The sequence below is a fragment of the Mastacembelus armatus genome, chromosome 13 (genome assembly GCF_900324485.2).
Source record: "Mastacembelus armatus chromosome 13, fMasArm1.2, whole genome shotgun sequence".
NCBI lineage: Eukaryota > Metazoa > Chordata > Actinopteri > Synbranchiformes > Mastacembelidae > Mastacembelus > Mastacembelus armatus.
In genome coordinates this window covers 17,740,116-17,757,997 of record NC_046645.1, presented here as the reverse complement: position 1 = coordinate 17,757,997, position 17,882 = coordinate 17,740,116, and the positions used below count along the sequence as shown (strand labels likewise).

Genomic DNA, 17,882 nt, shown 5'->3' with positions numbered 1-17,882 from the left:
AGTTATCATTTCAAGATGGATTAGAGGAGGCTACAGAGGCTGTTGAACTGATGATGAAATAAGCCATTTCTGTGTCCATTCCAGCTGGAGGAATCTGAGTTCACCTGCGCAGCTGCAGTTAAAGCTCGTAAGTCTATGGAGGCAGAGATTGAAGACCTACATGTGCAGATGGAGGACATCTCTAAAACAAAACAGATGGTCAGTACAACTCTCAGAATCTTTACATCAACCTAAAGCATTTCTAATGTATGTCTTGGAGTGAAACAACCATACACAGCAACTTTTACTGCATGTTGTTTTTTGATAGCAGTAAAAAGTTAAAGCTGTTTTACTGTTTTGATAAAAATTGACACATTTTTATCATTGTAGACATAATTACCAACGTCAGGTTTATCATTTTTATCATTGTAGACATAATTACCAATGTCAGTTTTATTTAAAACCTTTGTTTAAATACAGTAGTAGATTTCTGATTCAATCATAGTTTTAATACAGACAAAAGTATTTGAACCACAGAGAAAAAATTTCACGTAAAATTTCATGTACAACGCACATAATTACCCTTTTGTAGTAGACATGTTATATCTATAAATAAAAATAATTTTTGTTGTTATGTTATGTTGTCTGGTTGTTATGTTGATGAGCAAGCTGCAATCTTATGTGTAATTTTGTCTGACACGCAGACATAGGTCCATTTACAGAACTCTAGTTTGCTCTCTGTCCTTCAGTTGGAAGAGCAGCTGTGTCGTCTGCAGAGAGAGAAGAATGACCTGCAGTCAAAAATGGAGGAGGACCAGGAAGACCTCAGTGAGCTGATGAAGAAACACAAAGCTGCTGTGGCCCAGGTCTACTTTTTTCTTCTCACCCTTTCACATACAGTCTTCATGTACGCAACTGGAATAATTACAAACTGAGCCTACATTTTCCATCCATCCATTTTCTATACCCACTTATTCCTTAACCAGGGTCACAGGGATCTGCTGGAGCCTATCCCAGCTCTCTTTGGGTGAAAGGCAGGGGTACACCCTGGACAGGTCACCAGTCCATCACAGGGCCACATAGAGACAAACAACCTCACACACTCACACTCACTCCTATGGGCAATTTAGAGTCACCAATCAACCTGACATACATGTTTTTGGACTGTGGGAGGAAACCAGAGTACCTGGAGAAAACCCATGCAAGCACAGGGAGAACATGCAAACTCTGCCTCTGTGAGGCAACGGTACTAACCACTCAGCCAACATGATTCAGCCCCTAGATTTTCCAGTTAATACTTTCCCTGATGAGGGATTGGATTGTCTTACAATTATTTCTTAATTATAAATGTTTGTGTATTTAATTACACAAATATTCAAACATTTTGCTTTATAGACCAACTCAAAATTAGTTTTCTACTTTCCATTTCACTGTAAAATATATAAATTATTCATATGGGACATGGGTGGAACATCCTTTTTTTTTACGTAATGACTTCATCTTCTCCACTTTCTCTCAATACTTTGTTGCTTTTAAATCTGCTTACAATTAAATTGACTTGATTTCTACTTTACAACTAAAACTGTTTAACAACCTAGCAATGAAAAATTGACTTATACTATAGCATATGGAATACATTAATAGTAGCTGATTGTGCAGATGACCAGCAAATGTAAATTAATGTGTAGTAAGTGTGGAGAAAATGTGTCGTTTCCATGGTTGATGGAAATATATATGATGAGTGATCTAATTCACTAGCTCCAAATAAATTGTCTAAATTAAAGCGGCTGAACTTGCTGCAACAAAGCATCATCTACTGTGAAAGAAATCACATTTCAAATATTTCACAGGTAACACTGACATAAGATTTATTGATATGCTTTCACCAGACAACAAAACAAATCTTTCCAGCAGATCTACCTGTGTTTGTCATTGTCATTAATTTTGATATGTTTGGCATCTGATGGATTTAGATTTTGTTTTTAGCTGGATGTAAAATCAACAATATAATACATAATTGATTACTTTGCTTTTTCCTGTGTTTTTGTTGCCTTCAGTCAGCCCAGAATCTGGCTCATATCAGTGACTTACAAGCCCAGTTGGAGGAGGCCCTCAAGGAGAAGCAGGAAGTTCAAGAGAAGGTAGACGTGAGCTTTGTGCTTTTAGCATATCACAGAAGATGAGAACCATTACCAAAAATAAGTATAAAGCTAAAGTTTATTTTATTCAGTAAACTTAGCTAAAGTTCAAGTATCTTTCCCAAGTATAATTTATGTAGTAATTATACTAATAACAATTTCTAGCAGTACACTTTGTGTACTGTTTCAGGACTTTCTGTGACTGAATTTTTTTTATAACTTTTTAGTTTCAAAAAGTATGCTTTTAAGTATACTTTAGGTGTAAAAGTAGTAAACTTTGAGTACACAAATATTCTAATTCATTCCCAAGGTTAATTTTGTACTGCATCTCTAGTGTGTATTGAAGTTATTGCAACTAATTTTATGCTTCTAGTCCACTTTTCAGTTTATGAAAGTATACTGCAAATAAACTTCTGTATATAGTGTTAGTTTGCTGGTTACATAACATTAACCCCCTTTTTCGCTAATAAAGTTATACTTTACATATATAGTGTACCCCCACGAAGTCGCAGTTCAGAGTTCGCGGCCTCAGTTGTCCGCAGACTTTTCATTAGAATCTAACTAATAATTGTTCGCAGAATCCCTCGCAATTTTGCGGAAACCACAAATATCCTCCACAATTTGTTATGGCTTTTTTGTGGCAGTACAGTAAACCCCTGAACTTTGCAGAGGTTTCGCTCCTAGAGCACCCATGAATTGTGAAAAGCTGCAAATTTTGGATGTGGCCAAAAGAAAAGCCTATAAATACCTATTTTTATAGTTTGAACCCTAAATATGCCTCCAAATATACTCACAAAACACTGTAATTTCATTTCAAACTCAGCTTAATACATTTTAAGTAGGGCTGTCAATCGATTAAAATATTTAATCGCATGATTGTCATGAGGTAACAGCAATATACAGCTCCAGCGTTGTTCGCCTCTATGACAGCTTTAATTTCTGTACATCAGACCAGAAGATGTTTAAACAGAAGAGAAATGACTAACTCAAAACATTAACTGAATCATTTAAGTGTGACAAATATGCAAAGAATAAAACATCAGGAACATCAATGCTTTTTCACAGCATTGTATATTACACTGAATACTCCTATATTTATAGACCTTTATAGATGAGGGTAATGGGCAGCCAGTAATTTCCTGGTCTGTATTTGTGAACATTTTGGAGCTGCATTTTCTAAGGGATTATGTGGTCCCACTATACGGTCTAAAATCTGTACTTATTGCATTGCAATAGAAATCAATACTTGAAACAATGAACCCTGAAAAAGAAGTAGATCCAAAATAGAGCCTCAGAGTACCCCATTTGTCCAGTCTTTGTATTGAGACATTTTGACTCAACAAATGATTTTATTCTAACCAATGGGTGGCACTCACACATATATTAACATACTGTCTGTTTTGTGCCTTAGTTGCAAGTCCTCCAGAGCAAACTGGAGTTCCAGGAGCAGTCTATGGTGGAGAAGTCCCTCGTCAGTCGGCAGGATGCCAAAATCCGTGAGCTAGAAACCAAGCTCGAGTTTGAGAAAACCCAGGTCAAACGCATGGAGGTGAGAACTGCAGACAGGTTGAGGAGTGCTGATCGAGGTAGGAGTCAGCAAGAAGTAGCATCAGCATGTCAAAATATGAGAGGTGAAATGTGCTGCTGGGGTCAGAGATTGACTGCAGGAACAGAAAGAGGTAATTCTCAACTGAACTTAAATGGCAGCACATGAACATGTACTTTATCCATCCATCGATTCTGTTCCACTTATCCAGGGCTGGGTCGCGGGTGCAGCAGAAAAGATGCCCAGACCTCCCCCTCCCCAGACACCTCCTCTAGCTCTTCCTGGGGGATGGCGAGGCATTCCTAGGCCAGCCGGGAGATGTACTTTAGATTTATAAAATTTCCTACCACTGCAAGTTTGAAATAACCAAAGCTGATAAGCTCTATCCACTAGGTTGTTCTGACTTCAGAATACCTTTTGTTATTCTGTCTTATTAAAATAATTTCAAAGATTTTGCCTCAGACAAAAATGAAAAGTGCAGGATAAAGGTTAACATCTGCACACTCACAGAGATAAATCCTCTCTTTCCCACTGCTAAAATGACTCTGTGTTCAGTTTTCAGTTATTAATTAACCTTAAAATAAAAGGCCCAACACTCTCAAAAACCTTTTTAAACAGTTTAGGTGGAACACAATCCGTAGGACAATGAGATGGTCGTAAAAGCCGGACTATATCTGCTAATTCAATAGAAGACAGCTGGGCAGACGGGAGGAATAGCCGGGTCCAGGGCTGCAGAGAATGAAACAGAAGCTCTAATCGCTGAGACCTTATCCATAAAAAATAACTGAAATTTTTCACACATAGTAAGAGAAGGAACGACGCCGGCATCTTCACATGGGTTGACAATTGTTAGAAGACACAATGTTACACATAAATTGGGTCTTTGCTGTCTTTACAGCCTTCTGATAAGTGGAAAGACAGTCTCTTAACATCTGCAGGGAAACGTGCAGCCTGTCCTCCTTCCACTTCCTCTCAGCACATCTACATCCCCGTCTGAGTGCACGCGTGGTGTCATCTAACCACGGCTCAGACACCGGTTTAGCGTGCTTAGTCATGAGAGGAGCAATAGAGTCCATGATCCCAGTGCAGTTGTCATAAAAGAGTCCAGTTAGTTCATCGACGCCCTCGAGACGGGAGTTTGTTAGGCCAGAGTCATTAAAAGCAGCGGAAAATTGTGTGGCCATTAAAAGAGTAAGTGCACGCCATCCGCACGCCGGGACACACTGCTTAGCCATGGAGCATGGCATCATCACAGTGAATAAGACTGTGAGAAATGGTCAGAAATAGGATTACATGTGTCACAAATTTCAGTGACACAAACATTTAAGCTATAGGACAACACCAGGTCCAAAGTGTGCCCCCAAAAGACACCACAACATTTAGGAAGTCCTTGACCATAGGTTTAGTATCACAACACATGTGAATAATAACAACACAACGCAGTGCCTTTTTAAAATAAAGAAAGCAGACAGGGTGCGCTCTCTGTCTTCTCTGTCTCTGTCATCTGTCTTCACAGACACGTAAATAAAACGACCAGAATCTCAGCGAATACTTGTCATATAAATAAGAAATACTTAATGTCCCGGAGACTTTTATAGTGGCACCCTTTCTGAGGTGAGAGATTGACCTCATTCAAATAAAATATAGGGTTGCATTTTTTTTAAGTTAGTATGAATTAGCCCTAAGGTGATAAGCGTATTTTTAAAAATTGTTTAAGTTTACATTTTAGTGATTTCCTCATGTGTCCAGATCTCAATAAATATTTTAAAACATACACTGTTATAATATTCAACATAAATTATTACCAAAGGCATAATAATAAGATCAAGATGATAATAATCCATACATTTAATGATACCAAAATTCCTTTCATGCAGAAACAGGTTATTATTTACCCTTGGGAACTTGCATGCAGCTTTATTTGCATATAGTCTCTGTGTCATTTCATGAGCAGTTGTGGTATCTGGTGTAGCTTCTGCTTAATTTGCTTTTTCTTAGAACATGTTTTACTGTTAGGGGTAAGAAATACTACCACTTAGTCATCTCAGGTACTAAATGCTTAACATACATGGTGTTTTTCTAACTATATTGAATCTTTTCTGTTTATTGCTATGCAGAGCCTTGTAGCTCGTCTTAAGGAGACCGTAGAGAAGCTGACAGAGGAACGAGATCAGCGTAGCAGCAGTGAGAATCGAGAGAAGGAGCAGAATAAACGATTGCAGAGACAGATCCGTGATATCAAAGAAGAGATGGGTGAGCTGGCCAAAAAGGAAGCTGAGGCCAGTCGCAAGAAGCATGAGCTGGTAATGGTGCCAGGAGCAGTGTGACGCATCCACCAACAATAAGCCAGCAACAGTGAACCACTGGACACAGTCAGCTGAAAAGTATTTTGTGTTCCTTGTTTCGTTAACAGGAAATGGATATTGAAAGCTTAGAGGCTGCAAATCAGAGCCTGCAGGCAGATCTCAAGCTGGCCTTTAAAAGGATCGGGGACCTTCAGGCAGCCATCGAAGATGAGGTGGAGAGTGATGATAATGAAGACCTTATCAACAGGTACAAAAAATAACAATAATTGAGCCACTGGGGAAATTCTATTTTGATTCGTATGAAGGTGGTTAAGATATTCAATACTATTGTCAATACTATCCTGAACTGTGGCTCTTTGAGGAATTTAAAATTCCTGGAATCTCACCATTACAGTGAGGTTGCCTGATTTACCCATGCCAACATCCCAGTCTGTGCTTCCTGACCATATCTGGCCACCTATGCTATAACCATAAACTTGACAAAACTGTTGTCAAGAAATTGATCCAGAATTTAACTTTCTATTAAAAACGATAAATGATAGAGTTTATTTTCAGTAGCCACGTATCATACTGCCACTTTCAACTTTCTAATTTATGCCATCTGGTCATTGTAATTTACTCAACTAAATCTAATGCCCTTCCTCCTAAGTATCAACTCACCTTATGTAACAATTATCCCAAGTAATGTTAGTTAATTAAATCCGACCACTCAGCCACACTCTAGTTTTCATACCTAGTATGAACTTCTGCCTACTGAGTCTTACTAGATACAATATAACATAGTCCCACAGAAACAAAATGAGAGTTCTGTCGGCAGCAGTAAACTTTGTTTCATGAATATGTTATTTTTTTATTTCTCTGTTATATATGCAAGACACAAGATCATGATGAGGTGACAGGCTGAGTTCATGTTCTAAAATCTGAACGCTAGTACAGTTTGCCAAATGAAAAGACAAAACTTGATCACGACATCTATAATTATTCAGATATTTTTCAGCATCATTCCAATTTTATGTCATATTTTTGACTTGATTCTCATTGTTTTTCCTATTTTAATTTGTTTTTCTGCATTTTCTTTACTTGTCTGTTGCTCCACCCATCATCACCACGACCAGTTTGCAAGACATGGTGACAAAGTATCAGAAAAGAAAGAACATAGCGTGAGGAATTTAAACTGATTTTTTTTTTTTTCATCACTGTAAATGATGCAGAATTCTATGGTCTTTTAGTCAAAATGTGGATAGAGGAGAATGACATCCCAGTTTTTCCTCTGGGTTTAATTTCACTCCAGTTTGCCCATTACTTCTGGCTGCCACATTGTAGCTTATATTAAAGGAGAAATCTGACATAAAACAGCAAAACAGAAGAGATTAAGAGTGCATCTTGCATTCTCGGTTAGTTTTGTATTTAGGTGACCTCTGGTTTTGTCAGATTTAAGAATGATCATCTATACATAACAATTCAAATAACAGATGTCCCACAGTGCCAAAGAGCCAAAGATACTGTAAATCAAAGGGGGGAGTTTCCTTTGATGTGTGAAGACTTGGGCATAATGCATCATCAACAGTGCTGAAAACTTTCCTCATAACACCAGTTTATTCCACAACTTATTGCATGCCCTCACATACTGTAATGCATGAATCCCACTGACAATATGTTATATAAACCCCAGCATAAAACAAGCTTCCCTTCCCAGTAACCTTTTAAGGTAGCCACTTTACAAAGGTTAAAAATGAAAGGTGTAAGTGTTATGATCTCTGGTCATGTCCCTCTAGATCTTCCTTAGTGCTCCTTTATGTCGCAAAAGAATATATATGGCTATCCTTGGTCTAAAGACATCATGTTGGATGCCGCTGTACTGTGTTTTAGCAGCAGTGGTGACTGACTAGTTTTTTGCTTCCCAGGCACTCTTAACTCTCAGGGGTCGATGCCACGTTTTGTGGCATCTTCTCCTGTCTCACCTCATTATAGCTAATGTGATCCCACCTCGCACCGAGCTCACTGTTCATATGGAAATAATCTGAGGTGAGCCAGGTAGTTCTATACATGCCCCTGAAAACTGGCATAAAATGTCAAACTTCATTATAGAATTTACTCACTTTTTCTGTGCATTTGGATGATGGCACACAGTTGAAGAAGCGCTGGTTCCAGACAGCAGTGAAGAGTTTACTTTGTCCTTAGAGGAAAAGCGTGACTCAGGTGACGAACTAGCCCTGACAGGAGAAAAGGAGGTTATGTTTTTCATCACTCTCTGACTTACATTAACTTACTTGCAGAGCCCTCAAAATGCCATCTTGATCATCAGACCTGTATTCCAGTCAAATCAGTGTTTGTTTTTCTGATGGTGTATACAATTATTATTAGAGTGGGAAAATGCTCAGAGAAGTCAAAGTGTAGTTTGAAATGAACTATTAGCTAATCTCTAATGGTATTTATTTTGCTCTGTAAATTACATATCACATTATTACCAGAACTATTTATTGATATAATCAATTCTAATATTGACTTCCGTAATAAGTGACTTTTGTCAGTTTTGTGTATCCATTCCATGCATGACTTGTCTTGCATCAGAATTTGATGAATGAACTACCATATTTCATAATGAAGGCTACTTTGCAAGCCTGCTAACTAATTAGCTGTATTTAATTTAATCTGATGTATTAGTAGGATTGCAACACATACCACTCCACATGGTTCCAAGGGGTTGTGACATAAGTTCAACCATCAGGAATCTAAATGAGTGTAAAGGGAGGGAGGATGTCTTCGTTCCTCCTAGAGGAAGTAAAACCAGTCTCTACTTCATCTTCTCCTCAGGGAGAGAGAGGGTCTCAATGAGTCTGGAAATCTCTTCACTTTCTTTGAATCTGTCTGGAACTCTGTCCATTTCTGTTCAGCGTGTTCTGTTCTTCAGGGTGTTCTGTCTGTCTGTCTTTTGTGTGTTGCCGTGCTGGGCGGGAAATCCATCTGATTAGTCCTTCATTGTGCGTAACACAATGTGATCAATATGTGGTTCAGTCCCCTGACTGTGATGGGCAGTCTCACTAATCTCTGTGAATCAAGAGATTAACCTATTCTTTAAGTGTTGTAAGTTTAAGAATGTTTTTCTAAGATAGGCACATAATTTCTTTTTCCACCCAGCAAAGTATCTTTAGGGTGTGTAAGTGGGACAAACCACACGCAACAAAAGAAACTTAATGAACACAGTCAGTTGTCTTTCGGTTTTAAGACAATTTCTCTGCATAAGTAACAAGTAACCAGAGACTTTATGGAAATGTAGTGGAGTAAAAAGTATTATATTTATCTTTCAAATGTAGTAGAGCAAAGGTAATAAGTTTCCCCAAAAAATACTACTCAGGAAAAGTACAAATTAACAAAAACTTTACTTAAGTACAGCACTCAAGTAAATTTACTTGCATTGCAAGTATCCTTTTAACTATTTATTTGTGTGTCTCTTTTTTATTGTTTTTATTTGTATGATGTGGCATTGTGTGGTCTGTGGTCTGGACACTCAAATTTCCCCTTTTTGGGGATAAGTTAAATGGTAAATGGACTTATACTTGTATAGCGCTTTTCTACACTCAAGTGTACTCAAAGCGCTTTTACACTATTTATCCATTCACCCACTCACTCACACAAACACGTGAAAAAACTGGCTGCCGTCAGTAGCACCATCTTAGTTAAGAGCAAAAACTAAGCCATGAGGTTAAAGGAACTGCTCGCAGAGCTCAGAGACAGGATTGCTAAGCACAGAGGTGGGAAGGCTACAGAAAATTGCTGCTGCACAGAAGATTCCAAGGAGCACAGTGGCCTCCATTATACTCAAATGGAATTAGTTTGGCACAAACAGGACTCTTTCAAGAGCTGGTTGCCAGCCAAACTGAGCAGCTGTGGGAGAAGGGCCTTAGTAAGAGAGGTGACCAAGAACCCGATGGTCACTCTGACTGAGCTCCAAAGATCCTGTGTGGAAATGGGACAAAGTTCTAGAAGGACAACCATCACTGCTGCCCTCCACCGATCCTGGCTTTATGGCAGAGTGGATAGACAGAAGCTTGTCCTCAGTGCAAAACACATAAAAGCCCACTTGGAGTTTGCAAAACAGCACTTGAAGGACTCTCACACTGCAAGGAGCAAGATTCTCTGGTCTGATGAAACCAAGATGGAACTGTTTGGCCTCAATTCTAAATATTATGTCTGGAGGAAACCAGGAACCTCTCATCAGCTGCATCCCAACAGTGAAGCATGGTGGTGGCAGCATCATGCTGTGGGGGTGTTTTTCAGCATCAGAGACTGGGAGACTGGTCAGGGTTGAGAGGAAGCTTAATGGAGCAAAACACAGAGATATCCTCAACAAAAACCTGCTCCCCAGCACTCAGGACCTCAGAATGAGCCAAAGGTTCATCTTCCAACATGACAACAACCCTAAGCACACAGTCAAGACAACACAGGAGTGGCTTAGGGACAGCTCTGTGAATGTCATAGATTGGCCTGCCAGAGCCCTGACTCGAACCCTGTCGAACATCTCTGGAGAGACCTGAACCTGGCTGTCCACCGATGTCCCCAGCCAACTTGAATGCGCTTGAGAAGATTTGCAAAGAAGAATGGCAGAAAATCCCCCAATCCAGGTCTGCAAAGCTTGTTGTGTCATACCCAAAAACACTTGAGGCTGTAATTGCTGCCAAAGGTGTTTCAACTAAGTACTCAGTAAAGAGTCTGAATACTTATGCAAATGTGATATTACAGTTTTTCCTTTTTCATAAATTTCTAAAATTCTGTCTTCACTTTTTCATAATGTGGTACTAAGTGTAGATTAATGGGGGAAAAATTTAAACAGTTGTAATATCAAGCTGCAACATAACAGAATTGAAAAAAAGTGAAGGGGGTCTGAATACTTTCTGAATGCAATATACTTACTAAAAGTACTTTACATACTGCTGGGTAGCTTGGGTAGATCCTACTGAGGATCCCCTGATGGTCTGGCTGCTTATAGAGAGGCAACAGCAGTCGGGGTTCTTCACAGGAAATCAGTCGGAGCCACCTCCTCTATCGAGCTGCAGCAAGGCAACTGAAAGGCAGGAGGGGGGCCACGCTTAGTGACCGCCAGTTGAAAAGTGGCACGTGAGATGGAAAAGGTGGCAGTTGTAACAGCCTGAAGAAATAGCCACTGTCGGGGTGACTGGCAGTGCGGATGCCACTGACAGATACTGTTGCCAGGGGCATGGAAGACATGGTTGGGGAAGCCTGCATGAGCTAATGACACTGAGTGTGCTGAAACATCAAAACCATTGTGAAAGACAAGTTTCCTCTGAGTTAAACTGGTTTGTCTAATAATGTTACAAGAATCTTTGAACTGAAATAGTAATTATCCAATACCATGTTTTCTTTCATGTATTCAAAAGTAGCTGCTAATGAAGCTTTGAGCACCTAGATGGAAGCAGCATACAAGCTCACTTCTTTAACCCTTAAGTGTCATGGCCATTTTCTCAAGCTTTTAATTTGACCTCTATATTTCACCTTAAAAAATGCTTACCATGCCAGTGTTTGGTGTCCTTTATGATCACGGCAACATGATAGGCAACTCCCAAAAGTTCAAATCTCACATATTTAGTAATGGTTCCCAGATGCATGTAAACAAGTAATAAGAAAAAAATTTTCACAATTAAAAATTAATTAAAAAATTATTATATTTTTATTTTTTATATTATTATTATTATTTTTAAAAAATTCACATAATTTTAGCTGTTGTTTTTTTTGTTTGTTTATTTGTTTGTTTTGTCATGTTGCTACTACAACTCGAAGTAGTTTGAAAAGGTTAAGGGTTAAATGTTGGATGGCTCCTTGTCAACTAACTACAGAACCATGGTATCATGCATTTAACAGAGACTCTTTGTGCATGTCCTTTTTTTTATCCTGAATAAATGCCACCATATTTCTTTGCTGCCATACTAACATGTACAGCCACAGAGAGTTAAAGGAACATTTCTACAAATGTGGACTTGTTTCTTTTACCTTAATTTTACTTCTCTGAATGGTCATCTCTGACTGTTCTCTTTTTTCTGTTTAAGATCTTCTTTGCCATCTCATCTTTAATTTTATTGTTTGTTGCTCCTCTTCAGTAAGGGGGACTCTGACACAGACTCTGAGGCAGAGGATTCCATGGACGGGATAAAGATGGGCTGGTTGTCTAAAAGCAAAAGTTCCCACACGAACCTCTCAGATGACAGCAGCCGCAAGAGCTCCAGGTTAGTACAAAGATAACTGATATCACTATCACTTAGGATGCAGTTAGTGCTTAATATCTAGCTAGACATATGACTGTTTTTGGACTTAAGGAGTGAAAATGACTTGCATGATTGGACCCAGGTACAATGAAGTTACTTTATCTTTATTTCCCACTGTGAGGAACCTGGGATTTTTTTTTTTTTAAAACTATTAATCCCCCCACGACTGCAGGAGAAGATTTAACCTCCCTTCAGCTGAGCCACTTTAAAAAGACATTTAAAAGTTTGTAAATTAAAGTTTGACATATGCAGTAGAAACATTACTATACCTTTAGAAGAAATAGGAGGAATATTTTCTTCTTTGTAAATGGTTTGAATACTTTTTTCAAAGTGACAATTGGGGTTTCAAATCAAATTTTTGTAGTTTAATTCTTCCGTTCTTATTAATACTATGGCTTTCTCTTTTGCACAGTACAGTTATTTCAGACTCTGCCTTACTGCTTAGTGCAGGGAAAACCTTTGTTAGTCACTTCCACTTTGCTCTTCTGCCTTTTTTATTGCTTACTCTGAATCTCTAAATTTAAACTCATACATTTCACATTTCTGTTTTTATGATTTATCAAGTTTTATTCACCTTCAGTTCATGCAACTCCACTTGACCTAGTATCTCATCTTTTTCTTTTTTTCTCCTACCATTGCCACTCCTTCATCCTTTCCATTTATTTTTAGATTTGCTGTGAATGTAGACACAAAGGAAAGGAAAAAACGGAAAGAGGATAAGGAATTGAAAGTGGGTAATATAGAGGACAAAGATTTACTCTATGATCCCTTAGCTAGAGAAAGAGATCCAACCTCAATTCCATTGGGGGTAAAGGAGATGCCCTCTTCAGTGCCCTCAGGGAGAATGCTGATTCAGAAGGCACTCTATGTTTCCATAAGGGTAAACCCAAAACCATGGACCTGCCTAATGATACCTACTCAAGCTCCAGGAGTTAAATACAAAGAAGAGATGGCACGGATGAGAGAGAATCAATCATCTCTCAGCCTTCAGAGGCTAACAGTTGAGCCAGGAAAGGTATGGATAGCCGCTTGGGTAACTTTTGCCTACATGTGAGCAGAGGTGAGCAGTTCCTGTATGGCAGCAGTCCCACAAGCCCTTGCTTTAGTAGACACTCTAGGTTAAATGTTTCTCATATGTCAGGAGATGATCGTTCTGACAGAAGCAGCTCCAAGAGGAGGTCAAAGAAGTCCAAGAAAATGCCCAAAAAGAAGGATCAATATTTATCTTCTTCCTTGTCTCCTTTATCTTCAACTTCTGAGTTGGACTCTGTGTCAGAGACAAGCTCCAGTGCCTTCACCATTTCTTACCACAGCTCATGCAGTGTAAAGAGGGCGCTTGGCAGGAAAGTTGTCTAGCCCACTAAGGAAAGGAAAAAATGGGCCACAGAGTGAAACACAGCCAATTAACCAAAATGATGATAAGAAGAGGAAGAAGGAGGTAGACAGCCTGATGATGAAATACCTGTATCAGCCAAACATTGACTGAGACAGGAAGTAGGTTAGTTGCCTGATGCAGACTTACCACAAAGAGTGTTTTTGAAACAATGACATGACCTAACCAATCACAGAACTTTGCACTCTTATTAATCAGCACATTAAATGTTGCCTGTGTGATCTGACTGGGTTTCCAATTTGAAAGTTAATAATTTCTTGGTTGCATTTTGAGTGATGTGTCTTGTTAGTCATGCTAACAATTTTTGATGTTAACTATAACATGTTCTTAGATTCGAGCCAAAAAGTATCGACTGCAATATCTGCAGCTGTCTTTGTCATTGTCATTGTTAAAGCTATGAAGGGTGCTGTAAACATGGATGTTAATGAAGGCTTTATTTGATCACCAAAAGGAATTTTGGGTTATAGCCCCAAAGAGGTTCAAATACCATGAGATCGTTTCATTTAGCTGCTAGTAATCATAATAACTGCCTTGCATGCTAGCATGGTGTCACGTTTTATTAGTTAATGAGTTCCTGTGCCCACTAGAGGCTATCCTCACAACATGTCCAAATGTGCAGCTATTCTGTGTTGGTTAGGAGAGCTTAACACACTAACACAAGTTTACACTGCTAGTTAGACAAAACACAAGAAACCCAGTAACTAGTTTGACAAAACATATGCAAAATTTAAAAAGAAAAATACTGCAAATATATAAAATACAGGGAAACTGTGAAACATTCACAGTTGATACAGATCAGCAAATTCAGAAAAGAACTGCAAGTAGTACACAATGGAAGTGATATACAACACAACAGAAGATTATTGAGAACACTAAAAGCAAATCAACATGCTAGTAGATAATAAAGGCTATTAGATGAGCTAATATCTCCAATAACATTAGAACTGCACTGACTCTTCAAATTAAAATTGGATCATTTGTAACTTTTCAGTGATTGAATTCAGCAAATTAGGTTTTGGTTACCTTGGTTGTTGTTATACTCCTTGCAGTGTTTCTGTGTTTGCTTGTATTTTATATATAAGCAGTATGTTTCTGTTTCCACGTTGTCCCTGATCCAGGACCATGACCAGCTTACGATACACCTTGGAGTTTTTAAGAGAACTCAAAAAACACCCAAGTTAAATAGCTCCACAACTGTAAGGCCATTATTATTATTATTATTATTCATAATTCTTATTAACACCATTTGTGCTGCCACTTTTCCTTTTAGTCAGGCATATTTATTGTTATCAAAGTGGTGATGATGATCTCTACACTGTAGTGCACTTAGCTCTTTTAACCACTGTTACTCTGCACGAACCCCTGATAATGTCATCCTCTAATTGTTATTTTGTGCTCCAGCCCCCTTAGCCAAAGACACTACTGCTTTGATAAATCTGATGAAGAGGAAGAAGAAAAGGAAGAAAGCAGAGCAACCCAGTGCTAGTACTACTCTCAATACAGATATGGCAGCAATGTGAAAGATGATAAAGACAGTAAGGACAAGTCTGATGACACCATTTCGTAGCCCTTGCTGCCAGCCTTCAGCCTCTTTGACCCAACCTCACTCAACTGTGACACTTTGTCTTGCATGCAAAGTTCAATGCAGTTGTGATCAGTCAGAGCCTCCTAAGGCAAATCCTCACATGATTTGGTCATAGTTTGACAAACTACTACTACTACTACTTCTTGATTCTTCACTCAGCATCTTTGTAAATAATGACTTGGCTCAGCAGTAGTTTTGCTTGAGCAGCAATCGTGTTCAATTCAAAATTGCATAGAAAACACATTCATTCATTCTTTCCCTCTCTTTGTGCCTGTTATTGTTCTTCTCTTCTTTATGTACAATACACCAAAATAAGATATATTGCCACAGTACAATGTGTTACCAAAAATCCTATCAGTATGTGTGGTAACTGTTTTATTTAGTTACAAATGATACTGAATTCTGGAGAAAGCCCCAACTTTTTTTTTTTTTTTTTCCTTTCCTTTTCAAGATAAGTGCAATTTGATGTAAGTGGGGTCCTTTACACCTGACTTTTCTGCAGCTGAGGCGCTTTAATTAACTGCTGCACAGTGCACTGAAGATACTCATATCATTTACCTGCTTGCTTATTGTTTGCCTTAAAAAGTTCTTTATTCTTACTGAAAAATGATGTCTCCCTTACAGGGGAAGAGGTTTATACCACTCTGTCATGAAAATGTACACTTCTTGTTTTTAAAAGACATGATTTGCAGATCTCCATCAAATGATGAGTTTAAGTTTAACATGAGGTTTGAGCTTACCTTACCTGAAATACCTTTTCATATTTTTTTTTTCAAATTGATTTGATGAGGCACTTGCCAGAATTCTTTAGTGATGAAGTGATTTTGGCTTTGTTGTACATACAAGTTACAACTTTGACGTGTTTTCCTTCTCCAAATGGAATGTATTTCACTTTGAGCACCACTTACTTGCTGATTTCTCATAAAACCACTGTGCATATGTCCACAAACAGCATGTTAGCAGAAAACAGCATGTTATTTTCTTCTTCTCCACTTACTTCTGAGATAGGTTGGGGTCATGATTCAGCTTAGTTTACAGATAATGTATTTTCAAGGAATGTCCTGTTGCACTCCTGCACTAAGAATTGAAGATTCATACAGATCATTGCATTGCAGTATTATGGTTTATGTAATGTCCCACATATTTTGAATAATATGAAGGACAGACCAATCAGCAAATAGGTTATGATAGTTTTTGCTCAGTCAGTGGTTTAAATCTGAACAAAGCTGAATGCAAATCTTGCAAGCAGAGCTGCTACTTCAGCGATTCCATAGGAATTAGTTGAGCTTTCATTAGACTAGTGTATTTTCATGGATTTCGATGATCAAATGGAAACAGAATAGAATATCACCAGCCTTGCATTGCAAAACCTTACTGGTACTTCAGCTGTTGCTTCATTAACTGGACACATAACAGTTTGTATAACCAAGACTGTGAAATCATGTTTAGTGTCATTGAGGCCTGTTTATTTGTCAGGCTTTCTGTTATTCAATTCAGTTATACCTCTAAACATTAAAAATATAGTGTTGCATCAAACCCTTTTGTCTTCTCTCTAGTACAGGTGCATGTCAATAAATTAGAATATTATGGAATTTATTTCAATAGTTAAATTAAAAAAATTAAGCTCCTATATTATATAGATTCAGTACACACAGTGAAATATATCAAGCATTTATTAGTTTTGATAGTGATGATTATGGCTTACAGTTAATGAAAACCCAAAAATCAGTATCTCAAAAAAGACCAATTAAAAAAAATAAAATAAAAAATGTATGTTCATGTATATACACTTAATATTTGGATGGGGTTCCTTTTGCATCAGTTACATGCAGCATGTGGTGCAGCATGGAGGCAGTCAGCCTGTGTTACTGCTGAGGGGTTATGGAAGTTCAGGTTCCTTTGAATTCAGCCTTCAGTTTATCTGCATTTTGGGGTTGGTGTATCTCATCTTCCTCTTGACAATACCCAATAGATTCTCTGTGGGGTTCAGGTCTCGTGAGTTTGCTGGGCAATCGAGCACAGTAACATCGTGGTCATTTAACCAGCTTTTGGTACTTTTGGCAGTGTGGGGAGTGGACAGTGGACCCACACCAGCAGATGACATGGCACCCCAAACTATTACTGACTGTGGAAACTTTACACTGGACTTCAAGCAGCTTGGATTCTTTGTCTACAGACCTTGGGTCCTTGATTCCCAAATGCAATACAAAACTTTCATCTGAAAAGAGGACTTTGGACCACTGAGCAATGGTCAAGTTCTTTTTCTCTTTAGCCATTTTAAGACGCTTCTGACATTGTCTCTGGTTCAGGAGTTGGTTGACACAAGGAATGCAACAGTTGTAGCCAAATTCCCTGATACGTCTGTGCACGGTGGCTGACACCAGTGAATCAAGAGCATTAATTCAGTTTATTTGTATAGCTGCAAATCGCAATACAATCATCTCAAGGCACTTTACAAAAAACTAAAACAAAACCCAACAAACAATGTGCAGATTGGTGTGGCTAGTAACTGCACATCAGTAATTGTTCAGCGCCTCTTTAACAATAACCTTTTATGGTTTACCCTCAGTGACTGTCTTCTGGACATCTGTCTTCCACATAATTTTGTAGCCTGAACCAGAGCCTTTAGAGCCTCAGGAAACTTTTGCAGGTGTTTT

The 17,882-nt window shown here is 38.4% G+C and overlaps 1 protein-coding gene across 8 annotated transcripts in view; it reads left to right on the top strand.

The window, feature by feature from the left end:
- myo18ab (myosin XVIIIA b) overlaps window positions 1-17,673 on the top strand; it is a 90,590-nt gene extending 72,917 nt beyond the window's left edge. For 3 of the 8 annotated variants that reach the window (XM_026298848.2, XM_026298845.2, XM_026298846.2), the window contains 9 exons: window positions 85-198; window positions 729-845; window positions 2,037-2,120; window positions 3,529-3,666; window positions 5,781-5,966; window positions 6,077-6,216; window positions 7,085-7,129; window positions 12,083-12,208; window positions 12,917-13,429. In XM_026298848.2, coding sequence (XP_026154633.1) covers window positions 85-198; window positions 729-845; window positions 2,037-2,120; window positions 3,529-3,666; window positions 5,781-5,966; window positions 6,077-6,216; window positions 7,085-7,129; window positions 12,083-12,208; window positions 12,917-13,301 — 1,335 coding nt within the window. In that variant the 3' untranslated portion in view covers window positions 13,302-13,429. Of the gene's footprint in view, window positions 1-84; window positions 199-728; window positions 846-2,036; window positions 2,121-3,528; window positions 3,667-5,780; window positions 5,967-6,076; window positions 6,217-7,084; window positions 7,130-12,082; window positions 12,209-12,916; window positions 13,432-14,758; window positions 14,837-15,041 lie in introns of those variants that run through there. The other 5 variants (XM_026298841.2, XM_026298840.2, XM_026298844.1 and 2 more) reach the window with 4 other exon arrangements.
- The last annotated feature ends 209 nt before the right edge of the window (window positions 17,674-17,882 follow it).